The sequence below is a fragment of the Python bivittatus genome, unplaced genomic scaffold (genome assembly GCF_059951505.1).
Source record: "Python bivittatus isolate LINGU-HERP-01145 unplaced genomic scaffold, Pbiv_v1 ctg000480_np1212, whole genome shotgun sequence".
NCBI classification, from domain to species: Eukaryota; Metazoa; Chordata; class Lepidosauria; order Squamata; family Pythonidae; genus Python; species Python bivittatus.
In genome coordinates, this window is record NW_028277075.1 from 33,893,314 (window position 1) to 33,914,318 (window position 21,005).

Here is a 21,005-nt window from a genome sequence, read left to right on the forward strand (position 1 = left end):
TTAAAAATTCAATTCCTTTTAAGGGGTTTGCCAAAAACAAGTCATCTGCAAAAACTTTTAACTTATATGACTCTTTTTAAATCTTTATCCCCATGATCCTCTTGTCTTATATCTCGATTAAATATTTCAAGAACTAAAATAAACAAAAGAGGAGACAGTGGGCAACCTTTTCTTGTTGCTTTTTGTTTCTCACATGGTTTAGTTAAATCTCTATTAACAATTATTTGTGCCATCTGTGAAGTATAAAATGATTTCACCCATTTTTTAAAATTCTCTCCAAAATTCCTACCTTTCAAAACCTTAAACAAGAAAGTCCAGTTCAAATTATCAAAAGTCTTCTCTGCGTCTAAAAAGATCAATGTGGCTTGTTTTTCATTGTGTTGTTCCAATTATTCCAAAGTATCCAACACAGTTCTAATATTGTCTTGCAATTGTCTTTTAGGTAAAAATCCACATTGATCCTCATGAATAAATTCTCGCAAAATTATTTTCAGTCTTTCAGCTAAAATCATTGTAAACAACCTCTAGTTCAACAATGATAGTGGTCTGTAATTCCTTGCTAAAGTCAAGTCTTGTCCTTCTTTGGGTATTAATGTTATATTAGCCTCTTTCCAAGTCTGTGGCATTTTTCCACCCTGTAAAAGAGAATTAATCATATTTTGTAAAGGTTGTAAAAGTTCATCCTCAAAGCATGTATATTACAAACTTGATAGTCCATCTGGCCCAAGTACCTTTCCTAGCTTACTCTTTTTAATTGCTCCTGAAACTTCACTTATCATTATAGGTCCATTCATAATCTTTCTTTGTTCTTTTGTAATCTTCTGTAAATTTTGTTTTCTCAGATATTCATCTATTTTCTCCAACGAAATATCATGTCCTTTGTACAAATTAGAATAGTATTGATAAAGTGTTTTTTGTATGGCTACAAAAGTCCACTTCAGAAGCTATTCCTGGCTGCTTCCACATATGTGTACATGCACAATTACAGTACTTTGCTTTGCTGGAAAAAAAAAGGAAATGGTTGTGCACATGGACAGAATCCTGGGACAGCATCTGAAATAACTGTGTGAATATGCTTTGGAAGTGGCTGCTTCAACAGTTCAAAAAGAGTTGCTTTGAACATTCTCCTGCACTTTCTGGAACACCTCTATTAAGGACCTTTACAGCCCTAACAATTTTTTCCTTTGATAAATGTACGCCGAAGTAGCCAATACTTTGCTATATAGAGTACCATACTTATGACATATAAATGCCTGAATAAAGCTCTTGTCATCTAATATCTGAAAATTATTTTTTTATAGCAGAACTTTTTTAGTGCTTTCCAGGAATTTTTGCAAACTGTTCACTTAAAAAAAATTAGCAAGTTTCTTTGTATGTGTTTTGACAGGCTTATGACAATAGCATGTAAGGAGTAATAACTTAGCTGTTAAAGAGATTATCCATGTTTTGTTTTTGTGATCAGACAATGCAACAGTAAAATGTAACATTTTTATAAGCTGAGATGACTTTAACTTATTTATAGCAACTTGGAGTGGCCTCAAGTTATAGAAGATACAGTGGTGTATAGATAACAGAGGTGTATCAGCCACCTTGTGGTTTCTCTGAAAACTATAGCAGTCTCTCCTAGGCAGTCATCCTTATGGCAAGGGTGGGTTTGTTTAAATGTTAGGCAACTACACCTTTTGGCAGCTCAAGTCAGCATAGCCAATGATGAAAAATATTAGAAATTATAGTTAAGTTGTAATTTCAAGTTTATTTTTCAGCATACTTTTAGTCTTACAGTGGGGCAAAAAAGTATTTAGTCAGCCACCAATTGTGCAAGTTCTCCCACTTAAAAAGATGAGAGAGGCCTGTAATCTTCATCATAGGTATACCTCAACTATGAGAGACAAAATGAGAAAAAAAATCCAGAAAATCACATTGTCTGATTTTTAAAGAATTTATTTGCAAATCATGGTGGAAAATAAGTATTTGGTCACCTACAAACAAGCAAGATGTCTGGCTCTCACAGACCTGTAACTACTTCTGTAAGAGGCTCCTCTGTCCTCCACTCGTTACCTGTAGTAATGGCACCTGTTTGACCTTGCTATCAGTATAAAAGATACCTGTCCACAACCTCAAACAGTCACACTCCAAACTCCACTATGGCCAAGACCAAAGAGCTGTCGAAGGACACCAGGCTGGGAAGACTGAATCTGCAATAGGCAAGCAGCTTGGTGTGAAGAAATCAACTGTGGGAGCAATAATTAGAAAATGGAAGACATACAAGACCACTGATAATCTCCCTCAATCTGGGGCTCCATGCAAGATCTCACTCCGTGGGGTCAAAATGATCACAAGAACGGTGAGCAAAAATCCCAGAACCACACGGGGGGACCTAGTGAATGACCTGCAGAGAGCTGGGACCAAAGTAACAAAGGCTACCATCAGTAACACACTATGCCGCCAGGGACTCAAATCCTGCAGTGCCAGACGTGTCCCCCTGCTTAAGCCAGTACATGTCCGGGCCTGTCTGAAGTTTGCTAGAGAGCATTTGGATGATCCAGAAGAGGATTGGGAGAATGTCATATGGTCAGATGTAACCAAAGTAGAACGTTTTGGTCTAAACTCAACTCGTCGTGTTTGGAGGAGAGAGAATGCTGAGTTGCATCCAAAGAACATCATACCTACTGTGAAGCATGGGGGTGGAAACATCATGCTTTGGGGCTGTTTTTCTGCAAAGGGACCAGGACGACTGATCCGTGTAAAGGAAAGAATGAATGGGGCCATGTATCGTGAGATTTTGAGTGAACACCTCCTTCCATCAGCAAGGGCATTGAAGATGAAACGTGGCTGGGTCTTTCAGCATGACAATGATCCCAAACACACCGCCCGGGCAATGAAGGAGTGGCTTCATAAGAAGCATTTCAAGGTCCTGGAGTGGCCTAGCCAGTCTCCAGATCTCAACCCCATGGAAAACCTTTGGAGGGAGTTGAAAGTCCGTGTTGCCCAGCGACAGCCCCAAAACATCACTGCTCTAGAGGAGATCTGCATGGAGGAATGGGCCAAAATACCAGCAACAGTGTATGAAAATCTTGTGAAGACTTACAGAAAACGTTTGATCTCTGTCATTGCCAACAAAGGATATATAACAAAGTATTGAGATGAACTTTTGATATTGACCAAATACTTATTTTCCACCATGATTTGCAAATAAATTCTTTAAAAATCAGACAATGTGATTTTCTGGATTTTTCCCCCTATTTTGTCTCTCATAGTTGAGGTATACCTATGATGAAAATTACAGGCCTCTCTCATCTTTTTAAGTGGGAGAAATTGCACAATTGGTGGCTGACTAAATACTTTTTTGCCCCACTGTATGTGTTAAGTTGGGAAGTTTTCAAACAAAGTTTTCATTGGACTTCAATGTCAGAATAACTGTTTGACACTTTGAAAACTTGTTCTAAGTATACTTATTTTAGATATTTTCCACTACCTGTGCTCATTCCACAAAATCTGAGGAAATATAGGGTCATAGGCATTGTTTTAATATTTTACTCGTTAAAAGCTTGCACTGAGCAATATTCCACCTTGCCTTATCTCATGTGTTTTCTCCTTTTGGCAATCATTCATTCTTTGCAGGAGACCACATGCTACCCAGTATTTTTATAACAGCATTTGCATGTCTTAACATTTCTCCATCCATTTTCCTATTTTTATTAAACATGAAGGTACACAAGTACACAATTAATCTAACTTCTCTAATCCTTCACCATTTATAACTTGCAATCATTCATTCTTTTTTCTGTCAAACGTAACTACTTTGGTCTTTAATATATTAATTTTCAGATCCATACTTCTTGTTGCATATTATAATATATTATTATTATTATGGTTGGTTGCACAGTCAGCCAGATGTTTAGACTGGATTTGGTATTTTTATCCATCTATTGAGTCCTTCCCAAGGACCTGGGATAGGCAGATGTTGTTGTTTGATGGTGTTAAAGGTATCATCACAGGATATAAGCTGTTCCAAGTAAATCTACCTTTTGCAATTGACTGATGGTGATTTTGTCAATGCCAGTGGTGTTCAAGTGGTGCTCCAGATGCTACAGGCCTAAGGCACCTGTAACTATTGGTACTATCTTTGTTTTCTTTTGCCATAGTCACTCTACTTCTATTTGCAGATCTTTATATTTTGTGATTTTCTCCAGTTCTTTCTCTTCTCTTCTGCTGTCTCCAGGTATTGCAGTGTCCACTATCCAGACTTTTTCTCTTTCTTATCAACAGTTGTTAAGTCTGGGGTTTTGTGTGGCAGGCGCTTGTCTGTCTGAATTCTAAAGTCCCAGAGCACTTTAGCATCTTCATTTTCTATTACTTTGTCTGTTTTGTGGTCCCACCCATTCTTGCTTGCAGGCAAATGGTATTTCTTGCAGATATTCCAGTGCATCATTGTTGCTACTTTGTCATGCCATTGTTTGTAGTCAGTCTGTGTGATCTTCTTGCAGCAGCTAACTAGGTGATCCACTGTTTCTTCATCTTCTTTGCAGAGGTGGCATTTGCTGTCTGTTGCTGTCTTCTCGATTCTGGCTTTGTATGCATTTGTTCTTAAGGCTTAGTCTTGTGCAGCCAGAATTAGCCCCTCTGTCTCTTTCTTCAGTTTTCCTGCTCTTAGCCATTGCTTGTTGTTATCTGCTTTGCATGCTAGTTCTTTTGTGTACTGGCCATGCAATACTTTGCTTTGCCATGTCTCTTTTCTATTCTTCATTTGGTCTTTCTTGTAGGCCAGTTTGGTCTGTTCAGTATTTAGTAAGCCTTCATGGTGTACTAGCCTCGGTGCATCTTCTTCACTGTCCTTCAGATATTCTTCCAATGCCCTTTTTTCTTCTTCAACTGTCTGGTGTACTTGCAACACTCCACGCCCACTTATGCTCTTTGGTAAGTAGAGTCTATCAATGTCACTGCATGGATGAAGGGCATGATGCATTGTCATCATTTTTCTGGTCTTCCTGTCCAGGGCTTCTAGTTCTGCGTGAGTCCAGTCCACTATTCCAGCTGTATATCTAATGACTGGAATTGCCCAGGTGTTCATTGCCTCGATGGTATTTCCTCCACTGAGTTGGACTTTAAGATCTTTTTCACTCTCATGATGTATTCACTCCTAACCTTCTTCTTGACTTCAGTGTGCTTGATGTTGTCAGCTTGAAGGATGCTCAGGTATTTGTAGTGATCTTCTTCATCCACACTCTTGAAGTTATTTCCATAGGGCTTCTTGATTCCTTCAGTTTTCACTATTTTTCCCTTCTTGATCGCAAGGGTGGCACATTTGTCCAGTCCAAACTCCATTGCAATATCTTGACTGTGTATTTGGGCAGTATTGAGCAGCGATTCTATTTCAGATGTTGTTTTTCCACACAGCTTCAGATTGTCCATGTAAAGAAGATGGGATAGCCTGGCAGATGTGTTTGATGTTTGATAGCCATGGCCTGACTTGTTCGGTATTGTTGACAGAGGAATCAGTGCAATGACAAACAGTAATGGTGATAGTGAGTCTCTTTGAAAGATTCCTCTCTTGATGTTAACCTCTCCCATTCTATTGCCATTGACCAGCAACTGTGTCTTCTATTGTGCCATTGATCTTTGCACACACCTTCTGATGTTTCTACTGACTCCTGTTATTTCTAGGCACTTGATTATCCAGTTCATGTGGCAGGGAGTCAAATGCCTTCTTGTAATCAATCCAAGCAACATTCAAGTTGGTGTTCGTTCTCTTACAGTTTTCCAAAATCATGTTGTCAATTAGGAGCTGATTGATTGTTCCTCTGCTGTTTGGACAACTTCCTTTATGCTCAGGTGGAAAGAGCTTATTTTCAACTAGTTGTTGTTGGACTGCATCAGCCACCACATCAGTTAGCAGTTTGAAAGTTGTTGGTAAGCAGGTAATTGGCCTGTAGTTGCCTGGTGCTGCCCCTTTTGTTGGATCTTTCATTATCAGGTAGATTTTGCCAGATGTTAACCAATCTTCTGCTTGGCAATGAGTGTAGACAGCCAGATGTTTCAACCAAAACCCATGCAGTTCATCTTCATCTGGCGCTGACCAATTCTTGATCTTCCTTGCCCTTTTCTCCACCATTTCTGCTGTCATTACAAGTTCTTTCATTTCAGCTTTTTTTTTATTCTTATCCACCTCCTTTATCCAAGCTGCACGCTTGTTGTATTTCTTTGGGTTGTCCCATAGAACTGCAGAACTGCACTGTTTCTTCTTTGTCAGGTGTTGACTGGTTCATTGCAGTCTCTCCATTGATGGACTGGTAGAAACGTTTCTGATTTGACTGAAATTGGAGATTCTGCCTATAGTGTGCAATTCGAGCCTCGTATCTGCTGATCTTGGCTATGGCTGTTATTTGCTGCTTTATTATTTTCAGTACTTCCTTGATCTTCCTTGTTTCTGGTGATATTTCCTGATCAGGTATTCTTTGGTGTTTTTGCTCTTCAGCTTCTTTTCTTTCATCTGTTCTAGCTTGATTGTATCTGATCTTACATGCTGATCTTATTTTCCAACCCAGTCTTCCATTTTGGTGGTGCACTGTTTGGCTTTTTTTCTTGTTTGTTGATTTTGCATCCGAAGTATTCAGTTATAACTGCAGCTGTGTTGTACATTGCTTGGTTTGTTTCTTGCAGTAAGCTGGTGCTTATATTTGATATTACAGTATTGGCATCTTTTAATACTTGTGTTAGTTTTTTCTTTGTAAGAAGCTTCAATGCAGGGAACCTGATTGTGTTCTTTTTGTGCTGTTCTAGGTGCTCAGTTATTCTTTGTTTCAACTCCTCTTGTTTTTGAGTTAGAGGGCTTTGTTCTTTCTGAGGAGAAGGCAGAGGAGAGAGTACCTGGTTTGGGAATGAAAACAATTCAGTAGCTATGCTGGCTTCCTCTACTACCAACTGCCCCTGGTTTGCATCTGCAGTCTGAGCTACTTATAGCAAGGCTTTGATTTCTTGGCCCTGGGTAGACCTTTGCAGTTCTTCCAATTCAACTTCTGTGAATACCTTATTTCGTATTATAAATCATTGTTGATCTGCTAGCTTCTGTTCTGTTATTTCTAATTCTGGATATTGTTCTTTCCAGAACTGGTGCATTCTTTTCAGATACCTTCTTCTTGTTGGACTTGATTTGTAATAGCAAATCATTATGTCTTTGTTTTCAGTTTTTGTATATTTGTGACGGGGAAAACAACTTTTCTTCCAGTAGTCCTGCAGCTGCTGAGTGGGTGCCATAAGGAACTTGGGGGGGGGGGGGATGCTGTCCCAGAGGGTAGGAGCAGCTACAGAAAAGGCACACTTCCTTGGTCCCACAAATTTAATTGGGGGGATCTGGAGCATACCCACTTTACCTGAAAGCACCAGTGGACACAAACTATTGGAGCTAGGCGGTCACACAGATAACCATATATGTTGAAATTCATTTGGGTTCTCAGCCAATAACAGGATGTTGGTTACATACAAAAGTACATTCATGTCCCAAAATAACACCCCTATGATGTCACCACGTGCATTCTTTGTATGTTTGTCCATCACATTAAACAACTAAGAAGATGTCACACATTCTTCTTCACTGTTTCAAACGGCTTCCCCATCCTATTTCCTTACATCCACTTTCTGTTTATTATGTTAGAAGATAATCTGTCTTCTAATACATTTTCTTAAAGAGTCATACTTTCTGTCCCTGAAGGTATTCTACTTTAACTCTTCTTTCTTTCACTTTGTCCTTTTCTTCCCTATCCACATTCTGTTTCACATTCAAAATCTCTCATTACCTTTCTATCCTTCACATATTCTGTCATTCTTTCATCATAAACAGTTAGATAAATCATGGTTTTAGATTTATGCTTATTCCTTTGCTGTGTATATGTAAATTGTGCATGTATAAAGATTTTCTACTTAAATTATTTGATCCTGTGTGACTTCTGACATTCAGTCTTTTATTAAGATTTTGTGTCTTTTACTTGAATATTTCTAAAACAGTATCTTTATTAGAAATTGAAAGATGTAAAATGAAATTCATGTAATCTATATGACCTTTGGAAAAATAAGCGTGAATGCCTTATCTTTTTAAATTAATGGTGGATTGTTTTAAAAGGATGAAATAAGATTCTTTTGACCTTAAAATATGGTTAATTCAGCAAAATAATCATACTTTGGGTGCTTGAGATAATGTTTAATTAAGGCATTCTCTTCGTTACTGGAAATATAATTCAGAAGTTGGAATATGAACTCACACAGTTCAGGCTTATAATACTTTAGCTGCATTTTGGACTGAAAGGTATAGGTTTGTAAATGCAACTCTATAATGATTGCTGCCACTCAGATACGTACACAGTCTTCTAAATTTTATCTTTAGTAAATGGAATCTGTCACTGTACCAAGATTAATAGATACTTTGTGCTGGGGTGATAGCTACCCAGATCTGCATCAGGTTTTGTTGATGTCTGTTCTTTGTCACCCATATGACGCAAATTTGATACTGCAGTTGTGGTTGGTACTGAGGAAGTGTCTAGAGTGCTGTCCAGTTAGATTTTTGGAGTTCTATTTACATCATTGTAACCTGGGGAAATGGAACACACGGTGTTGGCTTGATCCTTGCATATATTGGCTGATAAGATCTAGCAAAGCAATAATTGACATGGTGAGCATAAGTGACATTGAATGCCTCATAATCACTTCTGAAGAAGGCAGTATATGTCCTTTCCTAAAGAGGATTTCCCAAGGTCCAATATAGGTAATATGCCTGCTTTGGCTATAATTCCTGACAATATGATAGTCAACTTTGACTGCTCTTAAATTATTCTAGCTACCATTGACCTTGATATATACTGCAAGAGTAGGCAATTTGGGGGGACTTATAGGCATATCATTTTTTAGTAGATTTATATGGCAGTCCATCTCAAATACATGACTCTGGGCATTATCAACATTAAGAAGATAAAAATATACAAAAAACATAAAACCATACAGCAGCTGGGAAAAATTACAAAATCTTCCGTCAATGCAGAATTGAGCACAGAACCAAGTCCTCAAGGTCTTATGGAAGGCCAACAGGGACAAGGCCAATCTAATCTCTGGAGGGATGATGTTCCAGAGGGCAGGTACCACAATAGAAAAGGCTCACATCCTGGACCTCCTTAACAGATGGGACCTAGAGTGTGCCCCTCCACGTAGCAACCTGGCCCGAGGCCATGAAGAACTTTAAAGGTGACTACCAGCACCTTGAATTGCATCTGGAAGCTTACTGGTAGCCAGTATAACTCGTGGAGCAGTGGTGTCACATTTGCTGAAGAACAGGCACCCTAACTGCGCGCATTGCCACATTCTGCACCAGCTTCCAAATGCTGTTCAGGGGCAGCCCTATGTAGAGTACATTGTAGTAATGCAATCTGGTGGTCATTAGGGCATGAGTGGTATTAATAATTTTGAAAGCATATTTCGGGCACTCTCACAAAAAATTCTATAGTAATGGGTTTGACCAATTATAAGGCTAATGATGATATTCCCAGCCATCCTTTCTAACCCTCCAGTTTGCTCTTTCTCATCCCAGCTTTTGTTCTCCTTTTTTCCCCCCTAGGCATTTCAAAACAAAGCAATCAGCTGCAGCCACCTGCTGTATTTATATTTTTTAAAAAATGTTATGGGGTCATGTTGGGGTCCTGTCTCTCTCTCTCTCAGCCCAACCTACCTTCCAGGATTGTTGTAAGAAAAAATGGGAGGAGGGAGTACTATGTACACCACTTTGAGCTCCTATGTGGAAGACAGGATCTGAATCAAATACAGTGGAACCTCGGTTCACGAACTTAATTCGTTCCGCGACTCTGGTCGCGACCTGAATTGGTCGCGACCCGAAGCAAATTTACCCATAAGGTTCAATGTAATTACCGTTAATCCGTTCTGGCGTGGAGGACAGGGAGGCGGCTATTGCTTGGAGGGAGAGTCCCCCTCCCTACGACCACGTGCCAGGGGTGGAAAATGGCTGCGGACCACGTGTCAGGGGCGGAAAAATGGCTGCGGACCACGTGTCGGGCGGAAAAATGGCCGCGGACCATGTGTCGGGTGGAAAATGGCCACGGACCACGTGTCAGAGGCGTAAAAATGGCCGCGGATCACGTGTCAGGGGCGGAAAAATGGCGGACCACGTGTCGGGCGGGAAAATGGCCGTGGACCATGTGTCATGGGCGGGAAAATGGCCGCGGACCATGTCACGGGAGGGAAAATGGCCGCGGATCCTGTTCGTGACCCGAGGCGGAGTTCGCAAACCGAAGCAAAATTTTGCGGCTGGAGCTGGTCGTCACCCGAAAAGTTCGTGAACAGAAGCGTTCGTAACCCGAGGTTTCACTGTAAATAAAAGTGAATAGGCATTCTTAAAGATGATTGTAGATGCTGCCTATGGTGTTGAGAATGGTATCTCTGGATACACTGACTTATTTGGGGTTTTTTTCTTTTGTTTTATTGATTAGCGTGTATATAGAAAACTGTGGATATAGGATAGATGATATATTTCAATAAATGCCAGATTCCCATTTTTCCCAAGTTTTTCTGTTCACTCTATAGCTTTATGAATGCACACATAATTTAAGATTGTTTCTAAGAATTTTATCTGAATTAAACCTTATCTTTATTGGACCTTATTAGAATCTTAGTAGGTCACAGAAAGTACTAACAAAATCTATCTTCTGTTTTCAGAAATTGGTTGCCCAAATGAAACAGGATCCACAGGTAAAATCTGTTTTATTTGTACTCTTCATTGTATTATTAAAGTTTAATGTAAGAAATCCAATTTTTATATATTTCACTGGATTACCTTTTTGAATTAAATTAAAAAGTATGTAGACATTTTTAAGTACAGTATTAGTACATAACTTAAGTAGTAGTGTGTTTGATACCGTGTTCTGCTGTCCAGAAAACATACTGTGATTAATTTCTGGTTTGTGTTAAATTAGTGACTTAACACTTATGCTTGTTTTAAATCATGGTTTGTAATTGTTGTTTGGCAGTCAAGTAGAATCATAGTTTACTCCAGCTGGGTGAATTATAATTTGCTGTGAATCCGGAAGTAAAACTAAACAGAGTATGCAGCTACAGTAGGGAATGCAGTCTGAAGCTCAGTCATGTTACTTCAGAGTAGACCCATAATTTGTTTTTACACATGAACTAGAAATGATACAAGCAGTAGTATCAAATTATATAGCTATCTTAGTTTGCTGTTCATAATCTTTCAGACTGAAAAAGCTCCCTTGAAGCTGTGCTCTATATAGAAGTTAGGACAGATTCTGTAATTCATGTTGTTGGGTATTTCCTTATAAAATAGCCATTTGTGTGCTGACTGTTGAAGGAATGTTTCATGATAGTAGCTTTATTAAATATCCTACAATGCAGGGCACATACTTTGCAGTATTATTTTAAAGAACAGACTGTGCTAAGCATTTAATGGGGTGCTTGGTAAAGCATTGAGTCCTAGGTAGTTTCTGCAATGGAAGTACACACTTGTTCAGACAATCTAGGAAAGTTCTTCAAGATGTTAAGCCTTTTGGAAGCTGCAGTTACCTCAGTGTTTTGAGAGGGGGTGATTTACCATTGTTAGTGTGCTTCACAAAGCTCCCTTTCATGTATACTGAACTGCTCTAGTAATTTTTTTCAGAAAGTAAAATAAAAATTCCAGATTTATAGGTAATAATTTTGATTTGGCTTATCACCTAGAGAGTAGAATCCTAGTTCTCTTGATTTTAAGGCACTTGACAAAGTTCAGTGGATTTACAATAGAAATGCGTATCCACTAAAACTTCAGCTTTTGAAGTATACTTTTACCTCATGTACGTTGTAGGACACAGAGGCTGGGGATCAGATTTAGAGGTGGATGATAGTTTTGTATTAAATGACTTTTTGAAATAATTGCATTTTTTTCTTTGCAAAGAACAGTCCATAGAGCTTCCATGTATGCTTTTATAGACCATATATATAAAGCCTTCTTGATGTCCTTATTAATCAATTTTCAGTGAATGACACTTCATATTTTGCCTTCTCTATCAACTCTGACAATATTCTAAGAGTCAGTAAACAAATATAGTACCAGGAAATTCAAATGTTTTTTGTATGTACAGGGTCTTCGTTGTTATAGTATATTTTTGCTTTATTAAATAGACTTACTGCAATTCTGTTTTAATAAGTGGAAATGTTTTTAATACACTTTTTTTTTAAAGCAGAATGCTGATTTGAAGAAGCAGCTTCATGAACTCCAAGCCAAAATCACAGCTTTGAGTGAAAAACAGGTAGGGAACTAGTATACCTTTGATACAGATTCCAAACATTTCCTACCAGTTAGCAGTTTTTTGTGTGTATAAAAATAGATGTGGCAAACTAGCATTTGGATCTTCTTCAGTGTATGTACCAAAGCAGAAATAAGTATTTGGTATTGTGTGTGTAAGTGTACGTATGTATGCCTTTGAGTTATATAGTCTTGACTCCTAGCAGCTACATGGACAAGTCCATGCAATTTTCTTGGCAACATTTGCCAGTTGCCGCCTTCCTAGGGCTGAGGGAGTAACTGGCCTGAAGTCACCCAGTTGCTTTTTGTGCCTAAGGCAGGACTAGAATTCATAGTCTTCCAGCTTGTAGTCCAGTGCCTTTAACCACCACACCAAACTGAAACTTATTTGGTATAATCAAAGTGCAGTTTATCTGGTGCTGTGTGGTACTGGAATCTAGCTCTAAAACTGTAGTGTTGTAAAAGAGTAATGTGTATACTCTGTAAGGTGTAAATTGGAAAAGATTGGTCATATTAAGAGTTTTAAATGTTAGAAGAGGGGTGACTCAAGCACACTGCCTCCAGTTTGCCATTGAATTTGAATGTTGTTGGTGAATTGCTAAGAAACATTGTCTAAATATTTGTTGAAAGTTAAAGATAAGGAAGAAATGACAGATGACCAACTCCTAGGCTGTTATAGATTTATGTGAAGATCATCCATATGTTGTTAAAGTGTAGAAATGTATGTGATTGATCTATTTACCTTTTAAATAGCACTTTTTCTCATTTTTGAAAGCTTTATTTAATGAAGGATGGTTGAATATTTGAGTTCTCAATGTGTGTGTATGTAATCACCTGGATCTCTCAAAAGCATCTGGCTGGCCATTGCCAGGAATAAATTTTTCTTTAAGTTTATTTAGACATTGATTTAATATACTATAAAGTATTAATAGATGATACATTAATGTATTAATTTTCCCTTTCCCAATCCCCTCCCCCCAAAAGATCCATATGGTGCTCTTGTTCCCACTATTTAGGAAGGCAATAAAAATGGAGCTGTTCAGAAAGCTTTTAATTGTTAAATCTTATAATTGGGAGATACCTATTGCTATGTAATTTTTATTTTGTGTTTTATTATATGTTCTATGCTGTACATTACCATGAGTACTTTGGTACTGTAACATTAGACAGACAGATAGAATCTCTTAACATGCCACATAAGGCTGAATATAACTCTTGGCCTCAAAAAAACTGCCCATCCATTTCAAGTGAGCATTATCTTACAATATATCTGTTGAAATTAGTCTTACTCTTGAATTTCAAGTTTATAGTTTTATAACTTCTTCTCACTTTATTTATATCTTGAGTGTTACATTACAGGCTCTAAAGGCCTGTCGCCTGTGTTTTCAAATATACATCAGCCCTGCATTTCTGACTGATATCACAATGTGCTTTGGAGCATGTATGTGTGCATAAGTATTCAAGGAAGAAATCTCTGATATGAATGTGAATAAAAAATATGGCCAACCACTTGCCAGAGTGACTCTGGGTGACTAACATAACATTAAAAACAAGAATCAACAAAAGTAAAATTATAAACAGACATATTCTGACTATAAAATACACATATCTATTCTTTAAAAATATTTAGGGAACTCTGAATCAGTATAAAGTCTATAATTTATCTAAGTGGTTATAAGATGCTTAGAATTGGTTACAACTGAAGTGGCTTATAAGCCTAAATAAATAAAGACTGAATTTATAATCCTTTGTCAAAAACTTTATTTGAAGCCTTCTTGGTGATTTTTCTTAGTCCTGGAAAGTTCTGAATAGTTAGAACCAAACAGCTAGAATCCAAAGAACTATTTAGATAATACAGGGGCTTGGGGTTATACAGAGGATTTCATTTATTTCGTTATTTACTCGATTTATATAGCCACCCGTTGTACTTTTATGTGACTCTAGGTAGCTTACAATAAAACAACAACCAAAAAACCACAAAATACATAATATGAAGCAAAAATAAAAACACATAGCAGCTGGGCACAATCTAATATGTCATCTATACAACCAGGAGATTGGCTCTAATTCACGCCCAGGCCCCCAGATCCAAACACAAAGCCAGGTTTTCAAGGTCTTACAAAAGGCCAACAAGGATGGGGCCAATCTAATCTCAAGGGAAATGATGTTACAAAGGAATAGTGCCACAGCAAGAAAGGCTGTCCTGGGCCGTGCCAGCTGACACTAGCTGATCCCTAACGGATGGTACCTGGAGCATGCCCTTCCAACCAGATCAATAGGATGGGTAGAAACAGTTCGGAAGAGGCGGTCCTGTAAGCAACCTGGTCCTAAGCTATGAAGGTGACAAGCCAGCACCTTGAATTGTACCCAGAAGCATACTGAAAGCCAGTGCAGCTTGGGGAGCAGTGGTGTCACATGTGCTGAGTGACTGGCACCAGTAACTTACCACACTGCTACATTTTGCACCAGTTGAAGCTTCCAAATACACTTCAAGGATAGCCCTACGTAAAGCCATTGCAATAGTTCAATCTGGAGGTCACAAGGGCGTGAACAACCGTGAGCAGGGCCTCCCAGTCCAGGAACAGGTGCAACTGATGCACAGCCCTAAGCTGTGCAAAGGTCCTCCTAACCACAGCTGCTACCTGCTCTTTGAGTAGGAGCTGTGAATCCATGAGGACCCCAGATTGCACACCGAGTCTGTCTGGGCCACTGCCACCCCATCCAGAACCAAAGATGGAAGGTCCCCAGAACCAGAAGGTCAAAAAACCCAGAGCCACTCAATTTTGAGCTGAAGCCTGTTGTGCCCCATCCAGGCTTCCACAGCCTCCAGGCACTGAGACAGAATCTTGACAGCATCACTCAGATGGCCTGGGGTGGAGATATAAAGCTGGGTATCATCAACATACGGTGACACCTCACCCCAAACTGTTGGACGACCTCACCCAGCAGCTTCATGTAGATGTTAAACAGGAGGGCAGAGAGTACTAAGCGCTTAGGCACCCCACAAAGGAGGGGTCGCTGGCTGGATTTCTCCCCCCCCCCCATGAACACTGACTGAAATTGATCTTGGAGGAAGGAGGAGAATCAGCACAACAGTGTGCTGCCCATCTCCAATTCCTGGAGCTGGTCCAGAAGGATACCATGATCAATGGTATTGAAAGCTGCTGGGAGGTTAAGAAGAGTAAGGATGGACACACCACCCCATCCCAGTCCCGCCAGAGATCATACAAGAGTACAGTCAATGCTGTCTCAATCCCATACCCAGGCCTGAACTCTAACTGAAAGGGGTCCAGATAATTTGCTTCTTCCAGAGTCCTCTGAAGCTGCAACACAACCACCTTCTCTACAGTCTTCCCTAGAAAAGGAAAGTTGAAAACTGGACTAAAATTGTCCAGAATGGTGGGACCTAGTGATGGCCCCTTGAGGAGGGGGCAAACCACTGCCTTCTTAAGAGATGGTGGAACTACCCCCTCCCTCAAAGAGGAATTAACCACTGCCAGAACCCAACCACACATCTCTTCCCAGGTGGCCTTAACCAGCTAGGAGGGACATTGATCTAACACAGAGGTGGCTGCACTAACAGCCCCCGGGACTCTGTCCATTTCCTTAGGCCCAACAGGATCAAACTCTCCCCAGATAACTGAGCTGGACCCCCCAGCCCCAGTAACCTCCACATGACCTGCATCAAGGACAGAGTCAAGCTTAGACCGGATCTGATCAACTTTGTCAGATGTCTAGCGTACTCTTCATAGCGGCCCTGTACGTGAACCACAGAACCACTCCCACCCAGGAGGGACTAGATCACCTGAAACAGGCTGCTGGACAGCTATCATCAGAAACAATAAGGGCAGAGAAATATTGACATCTCGCCACCCTTACCACCATGAGGTAGACCCTAATAGCGGCTCTAACACATGTTTAATCAGATTTACTACTTGTCACCCTCCAGCAGCGATCTAGGCATCTCTTCTCCTGCTTCATTTCCCTTAGCTCCTCCGAATACCAGGGGGAGTTCTGGGTTCCCCAGGGAAGGAGAGGCTGGTCAGGCACCATCTGATACAAAGTCCTTGCTGCCCTCTCATTCCATGCAGCCACCAGGGCTTCATTTGGACAGTGTAGCAGACCCTCTGGAACAACCCAAAGCTCCTTCTAAAACCCACTAGGGTCCATTAGTCACCTCTCTGCAGTGGGAGGTGGTTCCAGAGAACTGTAAGGTAACCAGAGAGTGATCTGACCATGACAAGGGAGAAACTAAAACCTCCCCCAAACCCAGATCATCTTGCCACTGCTCCAACAGAAAAATCAGGTCAAGCATATGACCACTGTTATGCATCAGGTGTGGATGACTTGGGACAGGCTTATGGCTGTCATGGCGGCCATGAACTCCTGAGCTATGTCTGACTCCACCCCCAGAGAAGGCAAGTTGAAGTCCCACAGCATCGTAAGCCTGGGGAACTCCACTGCCAGCCTGGCCATGGAGTCAAGGAGCTTGGACAGGGAGATTTCTATGCAGCAGGGAGGCTGCATAGTCCTGACTGAACTCTAGAGCCCAACCTAACAAAGAAAGTATTGCATCCAGTAATCTGCGGGGCAGTACCTCTGGAAATCTCCCAAGTATCTTGGATGACAACTGCCACCTCCCCATCTTTACCCTGGGGTCTCAGCTGATGCCACTCCCAAATCCCAGCTTGGCACTCCCTCTGGACCCAGCCAGGTTTCAGTAATACACGCCATACATGCCAGGTCAGCTGTCTTATCCATGAACAAGTCAAGGATGAGGACAGCTTTGTTACACATTGACCTGGTGTTTAGCAGCAACAATCGAAAGCCTGGGGCCTGGAGTGTGCCACTGGAACCACATACCTGTGGCGCATTCCCTGAGAATGGCCCACCCCTGTCTCCCACCATATCTCCCCCTACCTATCAACACTGTGATGTTACAACCTGTCCCCACACTTCCCAAGACTTCTCATTCTCTTTCTTCCTGGCCCATGCCCACGCCCAACTCTCCCCACCAGAACCATACAAAACACTTCACACCTAGAGGCCCTCTGAATCCCAGAGACGCTTCTGCCACTGGCACTCAGCAGCTCTGGTCAACAGGGACCCCTTCTCACACCTCCACCCACTTACTGTACCCCCAACCTGTCCCCTCACACCAGATAGGCAAGGGCACCCAGTCAGCCGAACTATCAGAGGATGAACCCAGCCCCCCACCTCTGGCTCTCACCTGTGGGGAGGCAGGCACTCCTTCTCTCCAGGGAAATCACCCTCCAAAGCTTACAACCTTCCACACATTCTTGCATCAGGATCCACAAAACGGAGCCCTAATAGGTTATAATAGTTCCAGTGACTGTAAGCCACCCAAAAATGGCCACTGCAAAGTCCCTCTGAGTCTTCTTCCACAAGGGAGGCAAGATGGCCACCAAACAAAGTTGCAGAATGGAGGCTGCAGCTGCTGGCATCTGACCAACACCAGCCTGTCCCAGCATCCATGCCAGACAACTCACCCTGCCACCCCACCACCTCAAGTCCAGAAAAAAGAATAGCTGCCCTTTGATCTTCTAGGCCAATGCCATCAATTGCATCTCCCTCAGCCTCATCCAAACTCTGGTGCTCTTTTCCTCCATGCAAGCCAACAGAGGGCCTTCTCCCTTCTTCCTGCTGCTGCCGCTGCACTGCTGAATACTGTTGAGCACACAAACAGCTCAACAGCTGATCAGCGCTTCTGGCGATCCGCTGTCTCGCTACTGCCACCATTGGGTCCAGGAAGGCAGTCCTCCTCCTGGGGGCATGGAACAATAGGTAAGTGCTAGGCATCATGTGCATCCCTGACAGACCACACTAGCCTGATGGCTAGCCCAATCCAGGACCAGGAGAGGGAAAACCCCAGAGGATTCCTCCAGCATCTGAGCAAGACATCCTCTCCTCCAACCATCTGCAACATTCTAAAAACTAACAATGCTTGCTCTGCTAACACAACCAGCCTTGGTACTATATTGGGAAAAAGAAAGCAAAAACAAAAACACATTTACTTAAAACACATGATTCCCTGACATGATATAAGCTACTTTTGAAATTATTTTCATATAGAATGACACGGAGTGATTTTTTCAAAAGAAAAAAGAAAAATAATTTAAAGCTCCTTTATTTATAGAATCTAACTTCATAATCTTTGGGACTTGGCTTAATCTTCCAATAAACAATTTGCTTAGGGGTGTGTGTGTGTGTGTGTGTGTGTGTGTAAAGCCAAACTGAAATGGTTCAGCTTTTTATTAAGTGATTTGCTTTGTATTTTAATTTTTGTAACATTTGTAATTGTTTTTATTTTATTTTAATTCTGTTTGCCTCCCATAGTCACTTGTTGAGATGGGTGGCCATATAAATTGGATAAATAAATAAAATAAATAAGAGGTGTAAGGGCTGAAGCTGTCAACCAGCAGTCCCCAGGTTAAGAATAACTGTTTTATAAACATACCTCAGCCACCTGAGGTCATCAGGCAAACACCAAGTATTTGTTAACTTGGAAAGGTGGGAGAAAAAAATCCAAGATTTTAAACTCTGGGGCATTAATATATAAATGTTTTTAATTCTTAGCTCTTCACTGGGCAATCAGCTGCTGCAGTGTATTATGGTTTCATTCTTGTCTGCTGCAAAGATTCTAATCTAGCCAATTCCTGCCTGAGGGTTTTCTGCATAGTCAAGCCAGGTATAAGGTGTGAATAAGGTGTGTCTGGAGAGCTTTAATTTACTGATGAGCTCTTTTATTAAGATAAAATGCACATGACCTTTCTACCTTTTTTATCATTAAAATGGCACTGAGAAGGAGTAGTTGTACTGCGAGATCTGTGAAAGTGGGAAACATTTAGGTAAATAGGTAAAAGTTGAAAGTATTAGTGAAAGCAGTAGTGGAAGTCATCAGAACAGAGGATTAAAATAAATGTTAATTGGATATGTGTGCAGATTTTATTTGAAAGTAAGAAGGGAGATGGTGTGGAAATGCAGATAGAGCTGTAGAAGAATGATGTGCTGGTAGAGCCAGGGCCTGGAGTGCTGGAAAGAGCCAAAAATGGTAAGCTGGAGATGGAGAGACTTGATTTGTTGACAGAGAGAAAAGTCAGAGTGCTAGCAAGAAGCTTGGAGAGGACTGTGTGGACCGGTGCTGGCTGGTCCAGGTGTTCTTATACTATGGCAGAGGAGAGGGGTCAGGCTTTTTTGACTGAAACATTTTGGTGGCTTAAGTCCTATGGCTGCTAGAACCAGGTATTATCGGCTGGCCAACAGCAGCAATCACATTATCAACAACAATCACTGGAGGTGCTCACGTGATGGCATGGTGATATAGACCAGCAGTGACTTTGGATTTTAAAAGCTAGATTATGGAATAACAGTATGGACAGGGTATGGCAGCGAAGATGGAAAATTTTCAAGAGAGAGATAAGACTGGTAATGAAGAAGGAGAAAGAGAAAAGAAAAGAAAAACTGTTTGGATGGTGGAATATTGTTGGTAGTATGGTGGAACGAAGAGTTTCTCAGAATGAAAGACAGAGAAGGTTCTAGGTTGAGAGCAGAGTCCAAGAAGGGAAGAAAAGGGGGAAATTGAGTTGGGTGATTGGAAGGTGGATTCAGTGGATAGCTTGGGATGACTGCCCAGAGACTAGTTCTAGTGCAGCTCCTTGGGAGATGAATTGGGATTATTTGGTAGGGGGTGGGGTTGACTGGAGGTTGTCCTAGGCAGGACGTCAGGCTAAAGGACTGGGAACTGACAGGAAGTTAAAAGAAATGATGAATATTGAGGTGGAAAAGGGCAGAGGGAGATATGGTGGAAGATGGAGGGGGGCTGCTCTTGGAGAAGGGAGATTAGATACCTGATGCCAATTCTCACTTCTTGCTCCTTTCCCTCATCCTAGGAATCAGGTTCCATATCCTTGGAGTCCCTGGTTTTTGTCTGCTACTAGTAAATGCCAAGTCCATTGTGTAGTAAATCTTATCTCTGCCATGATCTTATTATGGATGAGGGAGCAGACCAAAACCTGGATGAAGGAAGGTGGGAGGATTCCCCTCTTAGAGATGCATGCATCCACGTTCCAGGCTTGGTATCAGCCCTGGAGGGTTAGGGTTAGTGATGGTTTGGTGGCCATTAACATCTGTTCATTATTTGCAATTGACAGGTGCCACAACCTCTGCAGGGAGAAGGGGCCTATTTTATCCATCTGCCCCAATTGTCTGATGGAACCACTTAGCTTCCAAAGGGCACTTGGGAAATTTCCTGAGATTCTCATAGACAGTTCTTGCAAGGTATTATTTACTTCCTGCAATCAAGGGACAGCTGCAGCTTTGGATAGGATTGTACCTGAGTGGCTTCTCCTGAGAGTCAGATACTTACTGAGTTTAAGAAGGCCATCAAAACCTGGCATTTTCAGTATGGGCAGAATTGAATTGTGAATAGTTTCCTCTTATAATCAGGTGGCTAATTGAAATGGGGTTACTTTCTCTCTGAGGTGAAACTGTGTTTTATACTGTGGTGTGTTGTTACTGATAATGTATTTTTAACTTTATTTATGAAAATAGAGTATGTAACCCGCTCCGAGTCAGTATGGATTAGAGTGAGATATAAACCCAGGTAAATAAACAAACAAACAAACATTTCCCTTAGTTGTTTTGTAGTAACAACTTTCTGTGGTCAGTGTATGCCTCTAAATTATGTTACAAATGC

At 40.9% G+C, this 21,005-nt stretch overlaps 1 protein-coding gene across 7 annotated transcripts in view; it reads left to right on the forward strand.

Annotated features, from left to right (window-relative positions):
- PHF21A (PHD finger protein 21A) overlaps positions 1 to 21,005 on the forward strand; it is a 201,612-nt gene that overhangs the window by 53,452 nt on the left and 127,155 nt on the right. For 4 of the 7 annotated variants that reach the window (XM_088145725.1, XM_088145724.1, XM_088145720.1 and 1 more), the window contains exons 4-5: positions 10,711 to 10,743; positions 12,228 to 12,293. In XM_088145725.1, coding sequence (XP_088001851.1) covers positions 10,711 to 10,743; positions 12,228 to 12,293 — 99 coding nt within the window. Of the gene's footprint in view, positions 1 to 10,710; positions 10,744 to 12,224; positions 12,294 to 21,005 lie in introns of all 7 variants that reach the window. The other 3 variants (XM_088145723.1, XM_088145719.1, XM_088145721.1) reach the window with 1 other exon arrangement.